This window comes from Cetorhinus maximus, chromosome 24 (assembly GCF_964194155.1).
Source record: "Cetorhinus maximus chromosome 24, sCetMax3.hap1.1, whole genome shotgun sequence".
Taxonomy (NCBI): domain Eukaryota; kingdom Metazoa; phylum Chordata; class Chondrichthyes; order Lamniformes; family Cetorhinidae; genus Cetorhinus; species Cetorhinus maximus.
The window spans coordinates 19,608,370-19,635,568 of record NC_135902.1 but is presented as its reverse complement, the minus strand read 5'-3'; the positions used below and the strand labels follow the sequence as shown (position 1 = coordinate 19,635,568).

At 44.1% G+C, this 27,199-nt stretch overlaps 1 protein-coding gene across 1 annotated transcript; it reads left to right on the top strand.

The window, feature by feature from the left end:
• Nucleotides 1–5,746: 5,746 nt before the first annotated feature.
• On the top strand, nt 5,747–26,710 carry LOC144699671 (E3 ubiquitin-protein ligase TRIM16-like). Its single transcript, XM_078570803.1, has 6 exons — nt 5,747–6,453; nt 14,185–14,280; nt 14,623–14,856; nt 19,070–19,235; nt 21,909–22,004; nt 24,412–26,710. Exons 1-6 carry the CDS (start codon nt 5,869–5,871, stop codon nt 24,942–24,944), a joined length of 1,710 nt encoding a protein of 569 aa, XP_078426929.1. The 5' UTR covers nt 5,747–5,868; the 3' UTR covers nt 24,945–26,710.
• Nucleotides 26,711–27,199: the final 489 nt, after the last annotated feature.

The window sequence follows — 27,199 nt, the reverse complement described above, 5'->3', positions numbered from 1 at the left end:
GCAGCTAGTTTGATAACCAGGTAGAGCTCTCTGCCTGCAAGCAACTTCTTGCTGATTTAAAAGCAGACAACAAAATGTTCTCATCGTGTGACTTGTACAAGTTCAAAGTCCTTTTCCCAAATGAAAGGCTGTTGTTTGTTATAATCATCCTGTGTTGTCGTCTGACACCTTGAGAGCTTGAGACATTCAGTGTCTTTGTGCTGACTGACCCATTCAATTGATAGTACTCTTTTGGATTAGTTTCAGGAAAGGTAAACTGATTCAACATCAATTTGGACTGTTCCTTTTGTTCCGTCTTTAGGCGGTTCCAATCCATGAAAGAAGTCAGGTGACCCTTGGGCGGCTATCTTTTGCAGCCTTTTGAGTTCAGTTTTAAAAATAAAAATTAGTTGGAAGTTCAGAATATACTGGGGCATAACGTGCCTCCGCCACACAGGAAAAAATTGAATTGAGGTGGCATTTTTCTTTACATGGTTTCCTTTTGAAGCAAAAGAAAACATACACATTCACTCCTTCACTCAGACATTCACACTCAGTAATTCAGTACTTCTACAGTTTCCTCAGTCTGTTGCATCCCCTTTTTAAAGAACATCCCCAGTTACGTGTTATCTGGTGAATGTTCATTAATATCGGTATGCAAAGTTTCAGGAACTTTAACATCATATGATTGAATCACATCATCATATGATTCTCAATGCATTTAGTAGTTGGTGGAAGTTCCATGCTGATTTCTGGAGATGAGTCAGATTTTGTGGGCCTGGTGTCTGTTTCAAAAATTTTAGTGCATAAATTACTCCGATTGCTTTATGTTGCTCGTAGGACTCATAACTCTTTCATTGCTGCTTCCACAACCCAGGAGTCTGATCATTTAGGTTCTGGTTTATGGATGATTCATATTTCTAGGGTGATGATGTGGGGTGTATTGTTTTAAAGCCAATATGAAATATCTGGCTTGTTTACTTTCCAGGTTCTTTCTTTTTAAAGTTGGGGATTGATTTGCATTGTCTTTAATCTCTGCTTTAACATCAGCTGGAAAAGACTCCAGCAACCTAGCTGAGCAAGCAGTTGGCTACCACCACTCAGCTCCAGAAGTCTGCTTGATTTTAAAAGTCTCTGAGCAACACCTTCCAAAAGGTCTAAGCACAGCAAGCCCATCATGCTGCAGGATCAAGGATTTTCATATTGTTATCTCCAACCAGAAACTCAAAGGAATTGAACCCTGTCACGAAGGAAACACCTTCTGGACTTTGACTTCTTGGACTCTGGAAATCACCTGAACTGATATTCCTTTGTGGTTCTGTGGTCATTCGAGTCATGTGACCTTTTTCCACAATTACTTCCAAAAGGAATGTTTATCCAGTGTCTGGCACTGGCTTTGATTTCAGGACTGATAATGTCCCAGTCATTAATTGTTGATCGAGTTATCATCCATATTGAGGGTCTGGTGTTGGGAAGCCATTGGCTAGTCAGACCTGCTGACTCTGCTAGCAAGGTGAGCTTATCAGATGCAAATGATGTCCCTTTGGTTCCCTTTTGAAATTGGCCTGGACAGTTCCAGTTAAGATATGAGTCTGTTAGCAGCTCTGAAAGCATAATGAGTTTCGATATGCGAGTCTCCTGGCTTTTGTTCATACAATGAGTCTGTGCAATGAGGTATAAGATACCACCGGCTGAGAAAATAATTCTTTTGTAATTCCTGGGGGTAGCTCCCAAAGGGCCAACCCTGTGTGGTCATCATTTTGGTTCAGCAGGAAATCCATTTAAAAAAAAGTAGCGATATGAATAAAGTTCTGGATTTCTTTTCATGTCCCAGGGACCCAACACTTGCCTGAAACTCTAACTTTAGCCTCCCCTCTTCAAGGTGAATTTTGGCTAAGATAACCTGGTCTGTGTCACGTTCTGTATCTTCTATCTGTTCTGCAACTGGAGTGAGGCCAAAATGCTCAGCCAACATCTTTAGGGAACATAAAAACATAGGAGCAGGAGTAGGCCATTCAGCCCATTGAGCCTGCTCCACCATTCAAACAGATAGTATCTCAGGCTTCCGTGCTTTATCAGGTATTAAGTTCTACCTGCTTAGCTATGGCTTTTAGCTGTTCTAAGTTTAAGATGCTAATTTTGGCCAAGTTGAGTCCTCCTCTTGCATTAATGCTTTTACATTGAAAGCAGGCATATTACTTTCTATTGTTAGTATTCACAAAGCTTACTGCTGTAATCCCTTTGGTTTTGTTTCAAAATTTTGGCTATGTCACCTCTCTCTGCTATTTCCAATTTCCTTTCAAGTCCAATTTGGCTCATTTGCAATGGACTCTATTCTGGATTGCAGCCAATTTTGTCACAAACAGAAATTATGGGCAGAATTTTACGCTCGGCGTGCGTCGCGACATCATTGCGCACTCGTGCGATATTTCGTTCGGCGGGCGTGCTCCGGAGTTGGCTGCGCGCCCGCCAGTAATTAAAAGGCATTTTAAGGCCATTAACAAGCTAATTAAATTCAAATTTACACAGCCCGTCCAACCTTACGGTTGGCGGGCAGGCAAAAAGGCCAAGCAGCCTTTAAAACTTTTAGGAAACCTCATTCACGAGTGGGATGAGGTTTCCTAAAGCAAATAAACATTAAATAAAAACTTTATTTTGGAATTTAAAACATGCCCCATCTCATGTAACAGCGTCACATGAAGGGACCATGTTTTATTACATTTTTACTGTCTTTATTAGTTTTTTTAAAAAAGCACTTCAATCTCCCTGAGACAGCTCCGTGCCTCAGGGAGATTGAAGCACTCTTTCGCGTGCATGCACGAACTGCGCGCTAGGCCCAGCTCTCCCTCCCAACCCCCCTCCCCCCCTGCACAGGCAATGCTCAGTGCTGCCGCTTGCGTTCCACAGAGGGCAGGCCTTAATTGGCCCGCCCACGTGAAATTGCAGAGCATGCCAATCACGGGCGGTGGTTGGCTGCCCATCTACCCTCACCGAGCACCCGCGCCAAGGGCAAAATCCTGCCCCATGTGTTTCCTTTAACTGCCGATAATCAGTGTGTTTTTTTATGTAAGAGATGTGTTTTCTCACTCTCAGAGTGAATGTCCCAACTAGTTTGAAGTTCAGAATATATTGGGGCATGACATGATGGAGGGATTTGAAACAAGGAACAGAATTTTAAAACGGAGGCATTGCATATCTGGGTATCAGTTTGAGAGCACAGGGATGATGGGTGAGAGTTAGGTCATGGGCGGCTGGATTTGGATGAGCTCAAGTATTAAGTATTAGTAGAATGTGGAAACCAGCCAGATGTACATTGGAACAGTCATGTCTAGAGCTAATGAAGACGTGAATGAGGGTTTCAGCAGCAAATGAGCTGAGACAGGGATAAAGTCAGGCGATATTATGGATGTAGAAGTAGCGGTCTTAAAAATGGCACGAATATGGAATTTTGGCATTTATTGCTAAAGGAATAGAGTATAAAAACAGGGAAGTGTTGTTGCAACTGTACAAGGCATTGGTGAGATCACACCTGGAGTACTGTGCACAGTTTTGGTCCCCTTACTTGAGGAGGGATGTAGTTGCATTGGAGTCGGTTCAGAGGAGGTTCATTAGATTGATTCCAGAGATGCAGGGCTTGTCTTATGAGGAGAGATTGAGCAGTTTAGGCTTATACTCACTAGAGTTTAGAAGGATGAAAGGAGATCTAATTGAGGTATATGAGATGCTAAAGGGGATAGACAAAGTAGACGTGGAGCGGATGTTTCCCCTTGTGGGCATTCTAGAATGAGAGGCCATAGTTTTAGGCTAAGGGGTGGTAGATTTAAATCAGGGATGAGGAAGAATTACTTTTCTCAAAGGGTTGTGAATCTGTGGAATTCACTTCCTCAGAGTGCAGTGGATGCCAGGACGCTGAATAAATTTAAGGAGGAGATAGACAGATTTTTAATTAGTAACGCGTTGAAAGGTTATGGGGAGAGGGCAGGAAATTGGAGTTGAGGCCAAAATGAGATCAGCCATGATCGTATTGAATGGCGGGGCAGGCTCAAGGGGCTGAATTGCCTACTCCTAGTTCTTATGTTAATATAGGTTGGAAGCTCATCTTGGGGTCAAATATACCACCAAGGTTCTGCTGATTCTGTGTTCTGCTAACAGTTCTGTGATTCTGTGAACAGACTGGTTCAGCCTTAGACAGTTGCCAGGGAGAGGGATAGAGTTGGTGGCTAGGGAATGACATTTGTATTGGGGATGAAAGACAATGTGCAGAATTTTAACTTCTGGACCCACTCGCATTGGGATTGGCTGACATGTTGGAAACTCAAACACTTGTCGACCGGATTTTGCTGCGGCTCTATAACTCAGCCATGGCATTAACAGCTTGCTTCCAGGTTTCCTGACCAATTGGAGTGGGTCACAACCCACACCTGACTCTGTAATTCTACATTTCACACAAGTTGGCTCTGTTAGGGCCTCAATTGGAAATTGTGCAGTGACAAAAAACTCTTCAAATATAAAATATTAAAACATTTGTGAAGCCAAGGAGGGAACTAGGAACAAAATACAATCGAGGCTCAGGTGATTGCTTAAATAGTTTTAAACCAGGGAATGGTTTCCTTCAGCTCCCCTGGTGGCCCAGTGAGATATTGCATTCAAGAGATGAGCCACACAAGCTAGGGAGGGTCCCTGTTTCAATTTTTAGCCTGTGTTGAATTTAATTAATTTATTTTCTTTCCCCTCTTGCACTTATCTTTTTCCTCCTTTTACTCTTCCTCTTTCAGCGGTGGTCACACTTTAACAATGTGAGGCTGACTCCCGTTCCCTCTCATCAGGGACAACACACCACCTTCCTTATACCAGATCATTAATATTAATGTGAATGCGGAGCGGAAGGTTAAAATTACTTCAACCTGGTTCACATTACAATAAATTTACCCCCAATCAAAGCAACAGCAAAACCTTAGCGATTTTGCCCCAGATCAGAATTTGTGTAAATGCCACGATGTCTATTAAAACTTTAATTTCCTCCTTCCCTAACTTTACTGGAACAATATTGTTGTAATATGAAAATTGAGAAACCTCAATATTTTCTTATGATAAATATTAATCAATTACATCAATGAGCAAACATCTTTCCTTACACCAACATTAAAATATAATTTTAACTATATCTATAATTTCCTGAACTTGATCTACAAAAAGTACTTCATTGCCTGTAAAACGCTTTGCGATGTCCGGTGGTTGTGAAAAGTGCTATATAAATGCAAGTCTTTCTTTTTTAAATAAGAATCACATTAGCTGCCTGACAGTCCTTTGACACTATTACCGTTTCCTGAAAACTTATTTTAATATGCGTGGGTACAATCCATCCAGAGCAGGGATTTTCTCCTCACTAAGTTTGATTAGTTTATCAATTATTTCCACTCCACCTTTCTTACATAAATCTTTTTGCTGATCTCCAGTATGTGGTAGAACCCTGTGGGGCTAAATCATTCAAGCTCAGAAAATGAGAGGGAGATAAAATCAGTGCCCCTTTAAGCCGTTACTGTACAGCTAACAGGCAAGCACAGATGTCATTCCAATAAAAACCTACAGGAATGTTGGTAGCTGGCTTGTGAAACTGGATATTAAGTATGGGTGGAGTTCCTGGTTATGTTGAAACAAAAAGGTTTTTTTTAAAAGAAGGTTTAAAGCAGAAAAATAAAGGAGAAACTATTGCTATTGAGAAACTATTGCTCTTGAGTTACTGAATTAATTCACTGTATTTGCTTTGAGATAGACCTTGGTGGACCATTAACGTAACTTTCAGGACTGTTTCCAAGTTTCTCTTTCAGTTCTCTGCTTGTCCAGACTTGGTGAGGTTTGGGTTTTTTTCTCTCTCTCTTTCCCTGAGGAATGGCGGTGTCGAAAGTTTCCATCTCCGAAGCAAAGCTAGCCTGCGCCATCTGCCTAGACCTCCTGAAATCTCCTGCCACCATCCCCTGTGGTCACAACTTCTGCATGGAGTGTATCGGAAGATGTTGGCACCAGGAGGGGAATTCAGAGACTTTCAAATGTCCTCAGTGCCGGGAAACATTTAGCTCCAGGCCTTCCCTCTCTAAGAACACCATCCTCTGCGAGATTGTGGAGGACTTCTCCAATGCTGACCCAGCCTCTGCTTCTAAGGATCCTGCAGGTTCCCAGGATATCCTCTGCGACTTCTGCGCTGACGAAAAGCTCAAAGCTGTCAAGTCATGCGTTGTCTGCATGGCGTCGTATTGCGAGGTCCACCTGCAGCCCCATGGCAGCAATCCAGTCTTCAGGGATCACCGACTCATTGATCCGGTCAGGGACATTGAGAGAAGGAAGTGCCCGATCCATCGCAAAGCTCTGGAAGTCTTCTGCAGGACCGATCAGATGTGTGTCTGCTGCCTGTGTGCCATCAATGAACATAGACAACATGAGACCGTGTCTGTGGAGGAGCAAGTGAGCGAACTGAAGGTACAAGAAACATATTTCATAAAATGTACCGTGTACAAACATGTACAGCACGACAAGCACAGATGCTAGTAATGGAAGGACTGCCCGATCTTGCATGTGAAAGAGTTAAAACTCCACTGAGAAAGGAATTTGACACAAATCTGTTTGTCATTAGAACCAAATCGGGCCAGTTATACCCAAAGTATCCCCAGCTGAGGTCTTGCCTGCTTTTTATCATTTGCTGACTGATCGGCTGTGTATTTCTAGCTCCTGCGGTTTTTATTTCCAGATTTCAAGCATGTGTGACTTTCCTTTTAAAAAGGCTCTTTGTTCTTAGTTTTTACTGATTGGCACCCATTTAAATCTTTGTGTTTTCAAGAGATTCTTGATCAGATTCAAGCCTGGAAACAGATTTCCAGGCTCAATATTTCCTGACACTCTGGTTTAAGCTTTGTCATTCTATTCTGCATTTGCTTCTGCTTCAACAAGCACTCAAGACAGCCGAGTTGCAACCAGTTTATATATAGAGTAATGGATTCTCGGGAGTAAGTTACAAGAGAATCTAATCGGGAGCTATGGTGGTTTATATATTGAATAACAGATGTCAGGGAGTGAGTTAGAGGATAGAATCTAATGGTAGGACTCAGGTGGTTTATATTTAGAAAATCAGATACCAGGGACTGAGTTAGAGGCTGGAATCTAATCGAGAAGTTCGGGTGGTTTATATGTAGAATAACAGATACCCAGAGAGAGTTACAGACTGGAATCTAATCAAGGGGTTTGGGTGGTTTATAAATAGAACAACAGATACCCGGGTGTGAGTTACAGACTGGAATCTAATGGAGGGGTTTAGGCGGTTTATATATAGAATAACAGGTACCCAGAGTGAGTTACAGGCTGGAATTTAATGGAAGGGTTTTGGTGATTTATATATAGAATAAGAGATATCTGGGAGTGATATACAGGCTGGAATTTAATGGAAGGGTTTTGGTGATTTATATATAGAATAAGAGATATCTGGGAGTGATATACAGGCTGGAATTTAATGGAAGGGTTTTGGTGATTTATATATAGAATAACAGATATCTGGGAGTGATATACAAGCTGGAATTTAATGGAAGGGTTTTGGTGATTTATATATAGAATAACAGATATCTGGGAGTGATATACAGGCTGGAATCTATTTGAGGGGTTTTGGTGATTCATATATAGAATAATAGATACGCAGGAGTGAGCTACATTCTGGAATCTAATCAAGGGGTCTGAATGGTTTTTATATAGAATAACAGATACCTGGGAGTGAGTGACAGGCTGGAATCTCATCAAGGGGCTCGGTGGGTTGATATATGGGATAACAAATAAGTCTGATTGCAATGGCCACACCTGTAGCTATTTCAGAATTGGCCAGTGATAATCCAGGAAATTGTGTTCCTCCAAGAGTCTTGGCAGCCAGTTTGAAATGATAACAAGGGGAAATCAATCAGGGGGCAAAGCAAAAATCAGATGGAGAGTAATCAGCATTCAGGTAGAACAAAGGTCAGCTTATTAGTTAAAATAGGAGAACCTTTTCTCTTTAGCAAGCTCTACTTTATCTGCCATGGTGCTATGTCAATCGACAGCGCTATTAACATAGTCCACATTGATGATTAACAAGTCATTTTCCCTTCGGTCATTGGTTACTGTAAATGTTGCAAAGTTTGGATCATGTTTACATGTGAATTTACATTTAATCAGATAGCTGGCACATGGCACCGTGTGAGCATGTTACCTGTCAATGGGAAGTGGCATAGGTCAAGACCCACAGTTAATCGAGGGGCTCCGGGAGTTTATATATAGAATTACAGCTAGCCAGGAGTGAGTTACAGACTGGAATCTAATTGAGGGGTTCGTGAGAGATATATATAGTATGATGGACACTCAGAAATGGATTACAGACTAGAATCTAATCCAGTGGTTTGCATGATTAATATACAGAATTGCATATACCTGAGAGTGAAAAAGCTGCCTCAATGAGCGCATTGGTTTGTTGGAACATGCCGGTTACAGCTCTCCTCAAGAAAACAATAAGCTGAAATCACTAGTAAATGTCAGCTTAGCTCTCTTACCTGTGAGTTAGAAATCATGGGATCAAGCCACACTGCAGCATTTTTACACATAATTTATGCTGACACTGATATTGAGGCAATGCTGCACTGTAGGACCTGCCGCACTGTAGGACATGTTGCAATGTCAGACCTGCTGCACTGTCAGATGTGCTGTACTTTTATTTATTCATTCGTGGGATATGGACTTCGCTGGCTGGGCCAGCATTTATTGCCCATCCCTAATTGCCCTTGAGTTGTGAGCTGCCTTCTTGAACTACTGGAGTCCATGTGGTGTAGCTACACCCACAGTGCTGTTAGGAAGGGAGTTCCAGGATTTTGACCCAGTGACAGTGAAGGAACGACGATATATTTCCGAGTCAGGATGGTGAGTGACTCGGAGGGGAGCTTCCAGGTGGTGGTGTTCCCATCTATCTGCTGCCCTTGTCCTTCTAGATGGTAGTTGTCGTGGGTTTGTAAGGTGCTGTCTAAGGAGGCTTGTTGAGTTTCTGCAGTGCATCTTCTAGATGGTATACACTGCTGCTACTGTGTGTTGGTGGTGGAGGGAGTGAATGTTTGTGGATGTGGTGCTGATCAAGCGGACTGCTTTGTCCTGGATGGTGTCAAGCTTCTTGAGCGCTCTGGGAGCTGCACTCATCCAGGCAAGTGGGGAGTATTCCATCACATTCCTGACTTGTATCTTGTAGGTGGTGGAAAGGCTTTGGGGAATCGGGAGGTGAGTTACTCGTTGCAGGATTCCTAGCCTCTGACCTGCTCTTGTAGCCACAGTATTTATATGGCTAGTCCAGTTCAGTTTCTGGTCAATGGTAACCTCTAGGATGTTGATAGTGGGGGATTCAGTGATGGTAATGCCATTGAATGTCAAGGAGTGATGTTTAGATTCTCTCTTGTTGGAGATGGCCATTGCCTGGCATTTGTGTGCACAAATGTTACTTGCCACTCGTCAGCCCAAGCCTGGAAATTGTCCAGGTCTTGCTGCATTTGGACATGGACTGCTTCAGTATCTGAGGAGTTGCGAATGGTGCTGAACATTGTGCAATCATTAGTAAACAACCCCTGTGAACCTCTGACCTTATGATGGAAGGTCATTGATGAAGCAGCTGAAGATGGTTGGGTCGAGGGCACTACCCTGAGGAGCTCCTGCAGTGATGTCCTGGAACTGAGATGATTGACCTCCAACAACCACAACCATCCTCCGTTGTGCTAGGTATGACTCCAACCAGTGGAGAGTTTCCCTCCCCCCGATTCCCATTGATTCCAGTTTTGCTAGGGCTCTTTGATGTCACAGTCGGTCAAATGTTGCCTTGATGTCAAAGGCAGCCACTCTCACCTCACCTCAGGAGTTCAGCTCTTTTGCCATGTTTGAACCAAGGCTGCAATGAGGTCAGGAGCTGAGTGGCCCTAGTGGAGCCTAAACTGGGCATCAGTGAGCAGGTTATTGCTAAGCAAGTGCTGCTAGATAGCACTGTTGATGACCCCTTCCATTACTTTATTGAGAGTAGACTGATGGGGTGGTAATTGGCCGTGTTGGATTTGTCCTGCTTTTTGTTTACAGGACATACCTGGGCAATTTTCCACATAGCCAGGTAGGTCCCAGTATTGTAGCTGTACTGGAACAGCTTGGCTAGGCGTGTGGCAAGTTCTGGAGCACAAGTCTTCAGTACTATTGCTGGAATAATGTCAGGGTCCATAGCCTTTGCACTATTCAGTGCCTTCAGCTGTTTCTTGATATCACGTGGAGTGAATTGAATTGGCTGAAAACTGGCATCTATGATGCTGGGGACCTCTTGAGGAGGCCGGGATGGATCATCGACTCAGCACTTCTGGCTGAAGGTTGTAGCAAATGCTTCAGCCTTATCTTTTGCACTTATGTGTTGGGCTCCCCCATCATTGAAGATGGGGATATTTGTGGAGCCTTCTCCTCCAATGAGTTGTTTAATTGTCCACCACCATTCACGACTGGATGTGGCAGGCCTGCAGAGCTTAGATCTGATCTGTTGGTTGTGAGATTGCTTATCTCTGTCTGTCACTTGCTGCTTATGCTATTTGGCACACAAGTAGTTATAGCTTCATCCAGGTTGACACCTCACTCTTAGGTACACCTGGTGCTGCTCCTGGCTCCTGCACTCTTCATTGAAACAGGGTTGATCCCCTGGCTTGATGGTAATGGTAGAGTGGGGGGTATGCCGGGCCATGAGGTTACAGATTTTGTTCGAGTACAGTTCTGCTGCTGCTGATGGCCCACAGCACCTCTTGGATGCCCGGTCTTGAGTTGCTGGATCTGTTCGAAATCTATCCCATTTAGCACGGTGGTAGTGCCACACAACACTTTGTCTCCACAATGACTGTGTGGTGGTCGTTCCTACCAACAGTGTTATAGACAGATGTATCTGCGGCAGGCAGGTTGGTGTAGATGAGGTCAAGTATGTTTTTCCCTCTTGTTGGTTCCCTCACCATCTGCTGCAGACCCAGTCCAGCAGCTATTTCCTTTAGGACTCGGCCAGCTCGGTAAGTAGTGGTTCTACTGAGCCACTTGTGGTGATGGACATTGAAGTCCTCCACCCAGCGTATATTCTGTGCCCTTGCCACCCTCAGTGCTTCCTCCAAGAGGTGTTCAACTTGGAGGAGCACTGCTTCAACAGTTGAGGGAGGGCAGTACATGGTAATCAGCAGGAGGTTTCCTTGACCATGTTTGACCTGATGCCATGAGACACTGTCAGAAGTGAAGCACTGTTAGACGCACTGCACTGTCAGATGTCTTGCATTGTTGGACATGCTGACTTTGGGACCTGCTGCACTGTCAGACCTGATGCACTATCGGAGCTGTTGCATTGTCGGACCTGCTGCACTGTTAGATGCTCTGCACTGTCAGACCTGCTGCACCGTCAGATGCACTGCACTGTCAGACCTGATGCACTATCGGACCTGCTGCACTGTTTGATGCACTGCACTGTCAGACCTGCTGCACCATCAGATGCGCTGCACTGTCGGGCCTGCTGCACTGTCAGACCTGCTGCACTGTCGGATGCATGACACTTTCGGACGAGCTGCACTGTCAGACGTGTGGCACTGTCGGGCCTGCTGCACTGACAGATGCACTGCACTGTCGGGCCTGCTGCACTGTCGGATGCATGGCACTGTCGGACGAGCTGCACTGTCAGACGTGTGGCACGGTCGGGCCTGCTGCAATGACAGATGCATTGCACTGTCGGGCCTGTTGCACAGTCGGATGCGTGGCACTGTCGGACGAGCTGAATTGTGGGACGCGCTGCACTGTGGGACGCACTGTCATTTGAGAAGTTAAACCAAGGCCTGTTTTGTTTGCCTGCTTAGTTGGATGTAAACATGCTCATTCCGCTAACTGAAGAACGGAAATATGTTCTCCAAGCTCCTGACCAACACAAATCACAAATAACACCACAAGAGACTAACTCATTGCTATTTGTCAGACCGTGTTGTGTTCAAATTGATCACTGTATTTGCTTATAAAATGAGGGACTACACTTCAAGAGTTGTCCATTGACATGTGTACTATTTTGAGAAATTATAGGGGCATGAAAGGTATTAAATATATGGAAGCTTCTTGTTTGTCTTAAAAGGCTTGGGTTACAGTGTTCAGTACCATTTGCAACTCCTCAGATACTGAAGCAGTCCATGTCCATATACAGCAACACCTGAACAATATTCAGACTTGGGCTTATATGTGACAAGTGACATTTGCACTAATAGGTGCCAGACAATAACAATCTCTAACAAAAGAGAATCTAACCATCTCCCCTTGTTGTTCAACGGCATTACCATTGCTGAATCACCCACCATCAACACCCTGGGGTTACCATTGACCATAGATTTAACTCGACCAACCATATAAATACTGTGGCTACAGGAGCAGGTCAGAGGTTGGGAATTCTGCGGCGTGTAATTCATCTCCTGATTCCCCAAAGCTCGCTACCATCTACAAGACACAAGTGAGAAGTGTGATAGAATACTCTCCACTTGCCTGGATGAGTGAGCTCTAACAACACTCAAGGAGCTCAACACCATCCAGGACAAAGCAGACTGCTGGATCAGCACCTCATAACCACCTTAAACATTCACTCCCTTCACCATTCCCTCCTCCACATGCGTTTTATGTCAACAGCAACTTACATTTATATAGCACCTTTAACAAAGTCATAGGAACACTTTCAAACAAAATTTGACACCAAAGCACTTAAGGAGCTACCAGGACAGTTGGTTAAAAGCTTGATCAAAGAGGTCAGTTTTAAAGGAACAGAGAGAGATGAAAAGGTGGAGAGATTTGGAGAGAATTCCAGAGTTTAGGGCCTTGCAACTGATGGCACAGTCGCCAATAATGGAGCGATGGAAATTAAAGATGTACAAGAGGCTAGAATTACAGCAACTGTTTTCTTTGGAGTGGTGTTGGAACTGTTACCCATACTCTTGTAGGAGACCTATTTTGCTGCTTGATGCTATGGTCCAGTGGCTCAACAGCAACAACATACATTTACATAGCACCTTTACCATAGAAAACCATCCAGAAGTACATTGGTGCAATCAGACAAAAATGGATGCTGAGTCAAAGAAGGGCAGGGTTGATCAAGAACTTGGTCAGAGAGTTGGTTTTGATGGAGGTTCTTAGAGGTGGTGAGGAAGGTGGGAAGGCCATGAGGTTTCAGTGCACTCCAGAGCATCACATCTAAACAGTTGAAGGCATGGTCGCAATGGAGGGGTGAAGGAATGGGGGAAGAGGCCAAAGTCAAAGAAACAAATAGAGTTTGAAGGGATTGTAGGGCTAGAGACAATTTCAGATAGGGGATAGGGAGGAACAAGGTTATGAAGTGATTTAAACAGAAGGTTAAGAATTTAAATTGGAAGTCTAGGTGGACCATAATCCAGCATAGATCAGCAGGCACAGAGGTGATGGATGAACAGGACATAGTGCAAGTTAGGACACAAGCAACAGAATTTTAAATGAGCTGAACATTACAGAAGGTGCAAGGTGGGAGACTGGCCAAGATTGCATTTAGATGGTTGGATAAAGGTGTGGATAAGGGTTTCAGCTGCAGATGGGCTGAGGCAGCGGTGGAATGGGTGATTTAATGAGGCAGTTTGACTGGTGGAAAAGGATATGCCTACTTGGTAAAGGTTGGGGAAGCAACTTACTTTTCTCAGCGTTGTGATTCGTTAGTTTTGTGTTGCTCACCTTGCTTTTTGGGTGTATTTTAACTGATGATTTTTTTAAAATTGAGAGTTACAAGGGAGGTAATTACTGATGGTGATTGCGCAATTTTGTATCAAATCCCTTTCAGAAAAGAGGTTCACGCCCCACATTCTAGAACTGGCCTCACTACAGTCAGTGCAACTTGTCTCAGCTTGTAATCCAGTGGCCCTGTTATACCTCAGAACCCAGGGAGAGAAGTACATAGTATTTGTGTGGACATTAGGTCCGGCCTGGCAATATATAGTGTTGCCTTCCAGCCTGCGTTCCTATGTAAGAAAATATTGAAGGAAGTAGGTAGTTCCGTGGTATTGAGGCCAGGGGAACAGAATGAATAAGAGAAATTATGATGAATTTTAATGGACGCAGCCACCTCATCCATTAAGCAACAGGTGTCACTGACCAAAATGTTGAATGTTCTGATTTCAGAAAGAACTACATGACCAACAGACTGAAGTGAACAAAAAGATGCAGGAGACAACAGGCAAGATCGGAAAATTGCAGCAAAAAGTTGACTCCATTAAAGTAAGAGAAGCTGCCAGGTTTAAGCTGGACTGTTTTGTAAGGTTGTATGTTGTCTTATGAAGAGTCTAGAGGCTTTTATGATTGAACAATAACTGTTTATTACTGATACATAACTATATACAGGATACAGTCTCGACTAGGTGCTTTCTTCATGCCGACTCCTACCAGATTCAACGCTACCCTCTACTACTCCCATGTGACTCTCTACATCATCATGTGGGCAGTACTGAGTCCCAGTTCTACATTAACCCTCAGTCCCGAACACCCTAATACTACAGATGGTGACAGAGTTGTGATTAACATGCTGAGTTATGTATTTGTGGTGTTTTTTTTAAATCTTAGGGTACGGTGCTACAGGTAAAACACCTCACCAGGAACAAGTGCACTGAGCTGATGAAGGCCATCGAGAAGGCGCAGAGCGAAGTGTTGCGATTTCTTGATGGTGAGGAGGAAGCTGCGGTGAGCCGAGCGGAGGATTCCATGAAGCAATTGCAGAATAGCCTTTCTGGGCTGCAGGAAAGGAGGCTGCAGCTGGAGGCTGCCCTGGAGAGTGACGACAGCCTACTTGTATTACAGGTAAAGAGACAGCCTACTTGTATTACAGGTAAAGAGACAGCCTACTCGTATTACAGGTAAAGAGACAGCCTACTCATATTACAGGTAAAGATCCCTCAGCCAGGTGAAGTGAGCATCCTGTGCACCAAGAGTCTGCTGTCATCGTGGTTATATGTGACTCCAGTTCCACACCAATGCAGTTCACCTTTATCTGCCATTATCATGGAATATAAATATGCCAGTCGTTAAAAGGTGTTTAAAATTATGAAAGGTTTTGATAGAGTGGATACAGAGAGAATATTTCCTCTAGAGGCCTTAAGATAGTCTGTAAGAAATCCAATAGGGAATTCAGAATGCAAAGAGTGGTTGAAGTGAACAGTATAGATGCTTTCAAGGGGTAACTAGACAGGCATCTGAGGGAGAACAAAATAAAGGCTTGTGATAGTAGATCTAGATGGGAAAAGTTGGGAGGAGGCTTGAGTAGAGTATAAATAGGACTAGGAAAAAGGTTCTACTTTGGGATTATGAGCAGCTAGGGGCTAAATTAAAAAGCAGAACCACAAAGGTCATAATCTCTGGATTACTACCTGAACCACGAATGAATTAGCATAGGCTAAATAAGTTCAGAGAATTGAATGTGTGGCTTAAAAATTGGTGTGGGGGAAGTGGGGCACTGGCACCAGGACTGGGGGAAGTAAGAGCAGGATCATTGGGGTGGTCTTCACCTGAACCGGGCTGGGACCAGTGTTCTGGCGAATTGTATAACTAGGGTTGTAGAGAGGGCTTTAGGTTAAATAATTGAGGTGGGGGAAAGGTCATGTGAGGGAGATTTGGTGAGTTAAAGAGGAAGGACCAGGCAAAGTGCAGGAGAGTGCTAGGGGTAATATTAACAAGAATCTGACAGGAAAGGACAGAGCACATAAACTACCACCAGCAAATAAAGTCAAAATTAAAGAATCTGTATCAGACAAATGTATCTGAATGCATGCAGCATTAGTAACAAAACAGATGAATTGATGGCATGTGGTCTTCCCTACTGTAGGGGTTCCCCTTTTCCCTCAGGGACCCTCTCCACACTCAAGTTCATGACACCGGATTCACAAGTGTATGGCTTGAACAGAACAGAATGATCAGTTTCTTCTGCTAATTCACAGTTGCTTTATTGAATCATCCACAAGCCCGCAGTGTAAAACCCAAAATGTAAAACAACCTATTCCCAGTACCCAACACAAATTCACCACAACTTGGTTAAAACTTACAAAAACACAGGCAAAACACCACGTCCTGTCCTGAAGCCTTAAGAAAAAACCCTCAGACCAATGTCACCGAGATATGGATGAAACAAGTTACCTGCAAAAAACATCAAGTTTTTGCCCCAAACCTTCAGGCCAGTATCACCATGATATAGCTGAAAATACTTACAATCCCCAATATGACTGGTCTGTCGGGTGTTGACTGTAGGCCTGTGCCAAGGTGACCAAACTCGAGCCTTCTTCCAACTGCAGCCCAAAACCTCAGATCTGGTCTTTTATAATAATTTAACTCAGACATGTCAAAACATATTTCCTGTTGTTCCAATGTCCATTTAGTTGATTCCACGCAAAGTCCAGGGAAATGTCATTAGTTCCTGCTGCTTGAAACAATACAGGGTTTTCCATGGAAGATGTATCCAGATGGAAATGATCAGTTCTCATTGTACGAGCAATTCTCCTGCTGTTTGAGGTGGCACAGTAACAGCACCTGGCTCCAAAGCTAATGAGGGTTTGAGTGACCCTATTCCAGTACTATTGTCTGTGGTGGTTGAACAATTCCATTAGTGTATTGTATTGATGGTATGTCCTTTGTGCCATTGTATTGGGTAATCAGGCTTCTTGATCGCGTTAGTCAATGTCCAAATCTTTTTGATGGGATACTGTGTTTTCACTAAATGTCCGAATTAACCCTTTGCTGCCCAGCCCTGTACTGCTGACTGCAGCTTATCTTTTTGAAATTTATAGTTCCAATCATGAGGTCAAAACGTCCGTGGGATTGAAATTATGTTCCATAAATTTCCCAGTTGAGGGGATTTTGATCCTACACTACTTACTCTTTAAAAAGCTTTCATACTTTCAAAAGTCTTTCTATTCTCAGCCTCCTCTGCTGTGGTGGAAATGATCCCAGTATCAACTCTCTCCTCATAGCTCTCAATATTTTTATCCTTGGTATCAGCTTAGTGAATCTCTAGTCTACAGGCCTTATGTCTCTAATGAGTTTTTTCTAATGGGCAACCCAAAACCGTACTCTAACTCTGGCCTCCTTTGCAGTCCTTGTCATTTTTTGCCAAACCTTTGCTTTCGTGTTTTCATCTAGTTCTGCGATTGTACTGCACATGTCCAAGTCCAAATCATCCTTATATACAGACAGCAAATAAAATACCCAGTCCTGCATGTCACAAGGAAACTCACACAGTTTAGGAGTCCCTGTACTAGTTGGATTAAACATTTTAAAGTGAGATATCTCTGTCTCATTATGGTGGTAACAGGGTAACAGATTCACAGATTCAGAAATGCTCTAGACTGACCTCCAGAGAGGAACATAGGCCCAGATACACTGCAGTCCCACTTGAATCACTCAAAACTCACCCTGGAGATTCCCAGGATCAGTCTCTCACAGGCTATCCTAGAAACACAGGACAAAAGGAGTAAAGGATAATCCCTTAAAGTACAGAATAGTTGGTCACCCGGTCCCAAACCCAGACCTAGGGGCTACACAAACCCCTCCACCTCCTCCCAGCCCATCCCCCGTCCCGTCAAACCTCTGCATGATGCTGGGGCCACGTAAACGGGCCGGGGGATACAGAAAAAATGCTTTCATCCCATTTTCTTAACCTTTTGCACCTGGAGAAATGGCTGCTCCATCCATGGCAAAGGTCAAGAAAACAAGCTCTTTAACAGGTTTATTCAGTTAGGGTTTCTTTCACTTCAAATTAAATTCGACTGTACAAAACTGTATTAGCCGTACTGGTTAATGGGGGGAATGTTTGAGCTGTGTTTTGAGGGGGTCATTTTCTATCGAAATGGAATATTAAGCCCTATGAGGCAATGGCTTTGGAGTAGGTTTTCAATTCTGCTGCCTGGGGCAGTAACTGGAATGGCAATCAGGCGGGTTTTACAATGAACGGGTAACCCACTCCGTCATATCAGTGCCCAGACAACGAAGGTGAAGATTACTCCATTGACTCTCCCTCTCTCTCCTCCTAGTTATATAAGTTTTCTAATTGGCTGCTATAGATTACTAATAGTAATGTTGGCACCATTTGATGAAGAGCTATTTCCTGGCCGACATTTTTCCTCCAGCCAATTTCACAAAAAAAAACACATTAACTGGCCTTTGATCTCTTAACTGGCTACGGGATTTTGGTTTAAGGAAAATGGCTGTCCTGCCTGTGAAATGGCTGGTTTGTTAGCCTACACAACAATCATAGTTCATTGTCCAGGAGCAGACTGGGAGGTGGAGGGGGGTGGGTGTTGGAGTCATAGAATGGTATGGGAAGGCATGGGATGACTGCGATTAATTCCAGGGTGGTAAGGGTCAAGGAGGTTTCTTCCTTTTCCCAGAGGCCAATTGAGGCCTTTATGTGGCCAATTAAGGGCCACATAAGGACCTCAGCTCACCATTGCTGGTACTCTTCCCGTGGTGTGAGGGGGCCACACCATGTGGGCAAGCCAAGGTACACCCTGGCAGTCCTGCTTATAGGCTGGGTGGTGAGTACCACCTGCTCAAGCAGCCTGTGCCCAGCAGTAACCCTACCCTTTAAACTGATCCCCTCTCCAACCCCTGGTATGGTCGCCCCACTTCCTTCTCCTCCAGGCCTCCTTGGCTGGTCCTCGTCCTAGGCCTTCTGCAGTCCCAGCAGTGGACACAAGTGGCGCTGCTGGTACTGAAGAGCTGCTGGCCTCTGATTGGCTTCCTCCCTGCAGGGCCTGGCAACAATGATGCTGACCAGATAGGTGCCTGATTGACTTTTAATTGCATTGCGGCTTCTGGAAATGGTCCACCGTTGTGGCCATTAAATCCAGCCCATTGTATGTGAAGAGTTTGGGGCAGATAACATGCAATAAAAATGAAAATTCTTACTCTTCTTTCTATTTACTTGCTTTCTATGGATAGATTTGTACTTGTTAATTTAAATTACAGGTATGTTGAGAATATTAATGTCATGATTCCTTTTGAAGTAATACCTTTAATGTTCCAGGAATATTGGAGATTGAAGAAGCCTGTGGAGCGTCTCCCTTTCCCACATTGTGAGGTTGATGTCAAATTTTCTGCTGTGGAAAACACCATGACTGAACTGTCCAATCATATCACAGAGCAACTGCACAGCTGCTTCGATCCACATCTGGAGGCAGATGTGTCCAAAGGTCAGTAGCTTCATGTCATGACCACATACTACAGTGCGGGAGAAGGTTGGTTCTATTCTTTTCTCCACCTCATCCCCTCCCCACCCTACTTGGTATTGCTGGGCAGGGGCAGAGAGAAAGGTTGAGGTCAGCAAGTTGGCAGTGGGTAGAGGTCAATAGACTGAAAATCTTCTGCCACACCTCACAGTGGCCAAAATTGGCACTCACTGTCAGCGGTTTCAGACAGGCTGCTCGGCTATGGTAGGCTGAACAAATGTTACAGGAGAGGTGCTATTCAGCAGGTTGTCCCTTGAGAAAGAGATGTAAGTAAGGTGACCCAAGCAGTGCCAGAGTGCCCTGACTCCCTTGCTTAGGATCTCTAAGTATCTTTAATAGTGAGGGAATCATCTTGCTTTGTGATATTATGTTTAACATTGGTCATCTTTTTAATAACCTCATCACACAGTTTGCACCTTCCTCCTCCTCCCACCTCCAAAATTCCAAGCCCCTTCCATAAAGATGGAGGAGGGGGTGACTCTTGTTGGGGTATGGATTCATAGGATCAAGCTGCCCCCTCCACTCTCTCACGTGGCCAGTGTCCCGAACATTTATCCCCAGCATCATTTAGACGATTTGGTTATATATTTCGTTTCCATTCATGAGACTTTGCTTTGAGCAAATAGACTCCCATGTTTCCCTACACTACAACAGTCACTACTCTCCATAAAGTACTTTAATACTTAATAAACATTTTGAGACATCCCTAAGTTATGAAAGACGAAGAAGAAATGTAAGCCCCTTCCTTTCTTTTTTTTCTGTGACCCCAGAGAAAGGGCATTGGCAAGATGTGGAAGTTCATGTAAAGAACATATCTTTTTATTTCTGTTGGACTGTGGGCTAAAATTACAATGGCTGCAGTTTGAAGGACATGTCTACTGGGACAGTGTGAGGGATATATCCAATGTTGCTGTCCTGGAACAGGGTATGCCAAGACAGACAGGATGATGCCAAGGAGGAGTCTGGTTTAATGGGGTACTGCCTGGCAACAACGTTTTAATTGGTGACCAGGATTTGTGTGAAGAGCAGTGCAGCAGAATAGCTCCTAGCCTGAAAGGGAAAAGGACCTAAAACCTCTCTCTCCTGTGTGTGTAAGATTCCAGTAATATTCCACAATAATAGCTAGCTGGCTTTTTCTCCTCACATCTCTATAACCTGGTCTCTCTCTGAAAACCCCTGTCAAAAGGCAAAGGGGAAAATGACTGTTAGAGACATTGAAAGGCAAGTGCTCAACCAGTGAACTAAAGACTGAAAGTGCTGGAAGACCACCTCGCGTCATCAACAAAGAACTGAAAGGAATTTGGATCTAGGGCAAATAGGGGTGGGCAATAAATGCTGGCCCAGCCAGCGAAGCCCGCATCCTGTGGATGAATAATTTAAAAAATCAACCCATCAAATCCTGTACTCCAGAATTGGTGCTTTTGGATTGTTTTATCCCACCCTTAAAATCAATGTTTTTGTGTGTCTTATGTGTCTTGTATGTGTGTGTATAGGTATTTAAGAAGGGTTTATGTTATAGAGTTAGAAATTAGCAGTTCATATTTCTTTCTTTTGCCACTGGTTGAAGACAATTTGTTCAATAAACAGTTATTTACTTTTTTAGTTTACAAACCTGGTGCTTGTATTGTTAACCTAAATTAAACAATTAGGTGGGTTGATCAAACTTTTTCACATTTGTTGCGGCTCGGGGAGCAGTGGGGCCTGATATTGCAGCGCACTAACCCCAGTTAGTCATGATAGTCATCATCAAACCAAAGCCTGTCCACACAGGCCCTCGTTTGATAAGAACACTGAATGGTCGAGTGGGATAACATGCTTTCCCTTCATGTTCAGGGCTTGTGCTCCAACCCAAACCCAACTGATGGGTTTGAAAGCCACCCCCCCGCCCCCGCTCTGTTGATTGTAAGATTTATTGTAAGGTTTCTTATTGAAATGAGTTTGAGGCTGTCTCAGCAGGGTTTACAGTGGGCATTTAACTATGACTGAACTAGCGGCTTTGCTTTGAGAAATCGGTGGGAGCCTGTGGTGGGCAGCGGGAGATTTCATCCTGGAGGGCCATGGTGTATGGTACCCAGTCAGTTTGTTCAGCATACCTGTTGGGGTTTTACTCTATCGAAAGAGTGAAAGAACAACCCAAAAGGTTAAAATCTGAATTAAAAACAAATTGTGTCTTATAATCATATTATACTGAACTTCATCAGACCGCAATACAAGGCTCCTGATAATGAAAGAGCAACTCTTTTATTTCAGATAATGATTTCCAACATTTTCTTATTCTTTATCGACACCTGTATTGTACCTGTCCTGGGAGTGTTTGATGGGCACAGTGTAGAGGGAGCTTTACTCTGTATCTAACCCCGTGCTGTACCTGCCCTGGGAGTGTTTGATGGGGACAGTGTAGAGGGAGCTTTACTCTGTATGTAACCTCATGCTATACCTGCTCTGGGAATGTTTGATAGGACAGTGTAGAGGGAGCTTTACTCTGTATGTAACCCCGTGCTGTACCTGCCCTGGGAGTGTTTGATGGGTTAGTGCTCCATTCTGCTGTATCAATTTTAATTAACCCCCCCAAAAAATGTAAAAGAAGTAACAAAGAAATAAGTGAATGTGTTAATTACATTTTTGTCCTGTACACAGATACTGAGAGATCGATCTCCTCCAGCCCACCAGTTATATGTCCTGTGGAAACAAAGCCCGACTCCAGCTGCAAGCAGAAAGCAGATTATTTACAATGTATGTATGTGCCTCGTAACACTGCTACACATCTGAGTAAGCAGGGTGACCAGCTCTCATGAAATAAAATAAGAGACAGTTCAACTGTGGGGCCGGAAGTGGTTGGGGCCCGGGGGGGAGAGGGGTGTGATGTTGGTAACCATAACAATGGGAGGGGTGCTGGTGCGCTTGAGAGCGGGTGGTGGGGATGCAGTTTTCTGGCAACCATCAGACCAAGAGTTGGAGTGGTTTAAAGGAACAAAAATTACATCTCATCTTGTGGTATTACAACATTATCATCTCTTAGCTAGCTGACTCGCAGACTTGCAGTCCTGCTCAGATCACTCAACCGAGATTCCCAGGATCAGTCTCCCACAGGCTGTCCTAGGAATACAGAACACAAGGAATTCCCTAATGGAACATGGGTCAAACAGTCAAAATAAGGGACTATCCCTTAAAGTATGGGACATTTGGTCACCCTATCTAAGTGCAATATATTGGAAAATAATCGCACTGGAACTCAACCTTGCAGATCAGCAAAGTCCCTGCTTCGATCTATAATCTGTGCAGAGGGACCTAATCTCACTTGATGCACCATCCAGGGTGCTTCATTTTACCTCAGTACTTCAGTGTCCCCCCACCCCAGCTGCTGGAAGGGAGTCAGTGTCCCCTCCACTTCTGCTGGAACAGGCTCATTGTCACCTCTTGCAGTTGATTTACCAGTTACTACCTCCCATTGGTATTCACTCATCTCCTCTAGATGATTTTGATGAGTTAGTTGATCTTGTACATGCAGCCTTGTCATTAGCATTAACTGCATGAAGTATTCCCTCACCAGCCATTGGCCTTCTTGCCTTCACTCTGGCCAGGATTTTGCTGGGGTGTGTTAATGGTGAACTGACAGCATCCACCATCAAATCCCCTCTAAAACTGACCACAGCTTCAGGATACTGGGCAAACACAGGTTAGACCAGAAAGCCTGAGGCTGTCCACTTTCACTTGAGACTCCGATGTAGGCTGCACTCAGCCATCCAGCGTGAAGCTACCAATCGTTGAAATCAGTGAGAATTTCAACTTTTCTGTTCCCACATCACCTTTTGAAACTCATTTAAAAATTGCAACGTGTTCAATCAGGTGTAACTGGGTTCTAACTAGTGATGGGATTACTAACATTTCATGGACAATGGAACCGGCCGCATATAAAATAATTTTATAATCGTGGCGTTCTGTTAAATGATTAGTAGATTTTTTACTCTAAATTAACAAAAAAGAAGTTTCTCCAGAATATTTTAACTTCTACCTTCACCCCATTTGTAAACATTTTTAAAAGTGATTTCATTTTACTACTTATAGTTTCTTGTTTGTGTGTCTATGAAAATGCTTTAATGTGATTAACTGCTTAGACAGTCTGGTGACATCACTGCTGCTCCATGCTAGGAATCCCCAGTGATCTCTGCAATCAGTTACAGTCTCACTGCATGGTCATAGAAGCAAAATTCTTGCTAGATTTTCTCAGTGAGACTTACTCATGGTCAGTAGTGAGTGTCTTTGTTTCACAAATGATCACAAACTCTGGGCCTTTGTCTCCTGAGCTCAAAGGGAACCGCAATATCTCCACAATCGCAAAAGCCATCTCCAGTTCAGATTCCTCTTTCATGCTAAGGAATTCTTTACCCCTCAATAAATCTGTAAGAAGCTAAAACCATCCAGCACTTGAATCCTTTTCCCATATCTGAAGATGCTTTTCTGGATTCTTTCTCATACTCCGAGATACAGTCCTCTGATAAACAATATTTCTCTGACCTCCACCCTCACCTCAGTCTGTTGCCGAACTTTCTCTGTTTTATTGGTGCTATGGTCACTGCTCCTCTGACCGTCCTTCTTCTGAACCTCCTAAACTGATACTTGCTCCCACTCTATGAAAGAAAGAAAAGTACCTCGCACTTACATAGCACCCTTCACACCATCTCAAGATATCCCAAAGCACTTTACAGCCAATGAAATATTTTTGAAGCATAAATTGACACTCACTGTCTCACAATGGGAAGTTTTGCTAATGGGGTGAAACAGATTAGGGTGGCAGAGGCTTGTGTGGAGCATAAACAAAGGTTCTGATCAGTTGGACCTAAGGGCCTGTTTCAGTGCTATAAATTCTATGTAACCCAAGCCTTTCCTCCATTAGTTTTTAGTCCCTCTGACAATCTCTGGCAAGAGTGGTCAACCTTGTCAAAGGCTGAGAGCTGTAAAGTAAAGGTGAGCCCTGACACTGAGCTGTGTCTCAACGGTAAGGGTAGGAATATCAGGCAGGTTGAATAGTGGATGGGTAAAGTTGCTCACTGGGATAAAGATCCAGTGAATCCATTGGTAACTCAAAAGGAACTGTCTTTATTAGGTTTGTTGCATTAATCATTTTCCCTTGTATCTCCAGATGCCCTCCGACTGACATTTGATCCCAACACGGCACATAAGCACCTCCTCCTGTCGGATAACAACTGCACAGTGACAGATGTTGACCCCGACAGCGTCCCTTACCCTGAACATCCCGAGAGGTTCAGCAACTTCCCCCAAGTGTTGTGTGCCGAGAGCCTATCAGAGGGCCGCTGCTACTGGGAGGTGGAAATAAGCGGACACTGGGCGGGAATTGGGATCACCTACAGGGGAATCAAAAGGAAAGGGTCGAACATGTGCAGCCTGATTGGGAGGAACAATCTCTCCTGGTGCCTGTTGTATAACAACAGCAAGTGCTCAGCCCTTCACAATAAACAGGAGGTCATTGTACATTCAGGGAGGCACCAGCGGATCGGGATCTACCTTGACTATTCTGAGGGGATGCTGGACTTTTATGGGATCGGTAGCACGATGAATCTAATCCACAGATTCAAGACAGCGTTTACAGAGCCTGTGTATCCCGCCTTTTGGGTATTTCTGGGAACCTCTCTCCAGATTTGCAAGCTGAGTTAGGAGAAGCTCTCTCAATGAGGATAATTTCTATTTCAAGATGCCTTGTAGGCTGCATTTTTAGAGATGGGAAGACCAAACTGATTTTGGTCACTATTGTGTATGGAGACACCATCACAGAAAATGGTTAGAATGTGGAACTCACTCACATGGAGAAACTGAGGTGAATAATATTGATGCATTTAACTGGAATAAAAACAAAAAAAATGCTGGAAATACTGAGCAGGTCTAGTAACATCTGTGGACAGAGAAACAGAGTTAATGTTTAAGGTCAATGATCTTCCGTCAGAACAATTCTTTTCTTCAGGTTCATTTCATATTTCCAACATCTGCAGTATTTTGCTTTTGCATTTAAGGGGAAATTAGATAAGCATGTGAGGTAGAAAGGAAGAGAAAGATATGTTAATGGTGCTCGCTAAAGTGGGTGGAAGGACAGTTGTGTGGAGTAGAAACATCAGCATAGACCAGTTGGGTCAAATGGCCTATTTTCATCCTGTACATTCTATGTAATTCTATGTAAGCACCTTCAGGTTCCTCTCCAAGTCATGTCCCATCCCAATTTGGACACACACTGGCATTTATTCTTTGTTGCTGGGTCAAAATCCAGAAACTGTTGATGTGGAGAGTATTGCTAGAACAGTCAGGGGTCTGGGTACAGATTTTCTACCCATTTTAAACTTGGCCAGCGATGAGGGATCGAGGGGCCCAGAAAGAAAAAAAGTAAAAACTGGGAAATAAGAATACGGGTCCGAACTGTTTTTTCTTTCTGGGCGGGGGTCGGGGTGGGGGGGTGTATGGTCATGGAGAAGAAGATGGGGGGAGGAGGAAGAGGAAACAAAGACAATTTACAGCCAACAAGTCAGAGAACAAATAATCACGTCGGGAAAGATTTCTTGGTTCCTGTGTGTAGTGATATTCCTTGACATTGATCTCGGTATCCACCCACTCCATTGTCAGTGCACAGTGGCAGCAGCGTAAGTGCTACAGGAGGCACTGGAGCAATTCCTTTACCTTCCCAACGGCAATTAGGGATGGGCAATAAACGTTGGTCTAGCCAATAATGCCCACATCCCATGAAGGAATAAAAATCACCCAGCTCATTTTGACAGCACCTTCCAGTATCACCAAATCTAACACACAGGTCAAGAACATCACACTCATGGGAAGACCATCCTCCTGACATGGACATTTCTTAAGCTACAGAATTTTAGTCCCATGGCTTCATTCTCCCATTCCAACTGGATTAATATCCTGGAATTCCCTCCTTCAACACCATCGGGGAGCACTTTCAGCAGATGGACAACAGGGATTCAAGGAGAAGGCTCTGCAACACCTTCACTGGGCAACGAGGAATGGGTAACATATATTCTAAGAACAAATAAAAATACAGTGTGTTCATGAAGGCTTTCTGTGGTCAGTATCTTTAACAAATAGACCAGCTTACAATGTCCAGAATTACTGAGTAGAGGAAATCTGGAATACATTCTTGATGTCACTACACAATGTCACAAGTCATTCCTTCCTTCAATGTCAATTTCACAGCATTTTCAAACTTGAACTTTAAACTAAAATTATTTTATACTGACTGTTTCCAGCTTTATTTAAGTTTAGAAATATTTATATATGATATTTCAATCATTTGGCATCTAAGAGATTATGTTCTACGTTTAACTGGTTTTATATAAGCTGCACTGTGTTCTAAATTGTTACAAAAATAATACTTTTTTTTGCAATAAGGCTTCCAGTATTAATAATAATAAAGAAATTGAAACAAATCAACACAGCAACCTCCGACACTGCATCCGCCGCCAGTCTCCGGCACTGCATCCGCCGCCAGTGTCCGACACTGCATCCGCCGCCAGTGTCCGGCACTGCATCCGCCGCCAGTGTCCGGCACTGCATCCGCCGCCAGTGTCCGGCACTGCATCCGCCGCCAGTGTCCGGCACTGCATCCGCCGCCAATCTCCGGCACTGCATCCGCCGCCAGTGTCCGACACTGCATCCGCCGCCAGTGTCCGACACTGCATCCGCCGCCAGTGTCCGACACTGCATCCGCCGCCAGTCTCCGACACTGCATCCGCCGCCAGTGTCCGACACTGCATCCGCCGCCAGTGTCCGACACTGCATCCGCCGCCAGTCTCCGGCACTGCATCCGCCGCCAGTGTCCGACACTGCATCCGCCGCCAGTGTCCGACACTGCATCCGCCGCCAGTGTCCGGCACGGCATCCGCCGCCAGTGTCCGGCACTGCATCCGCCG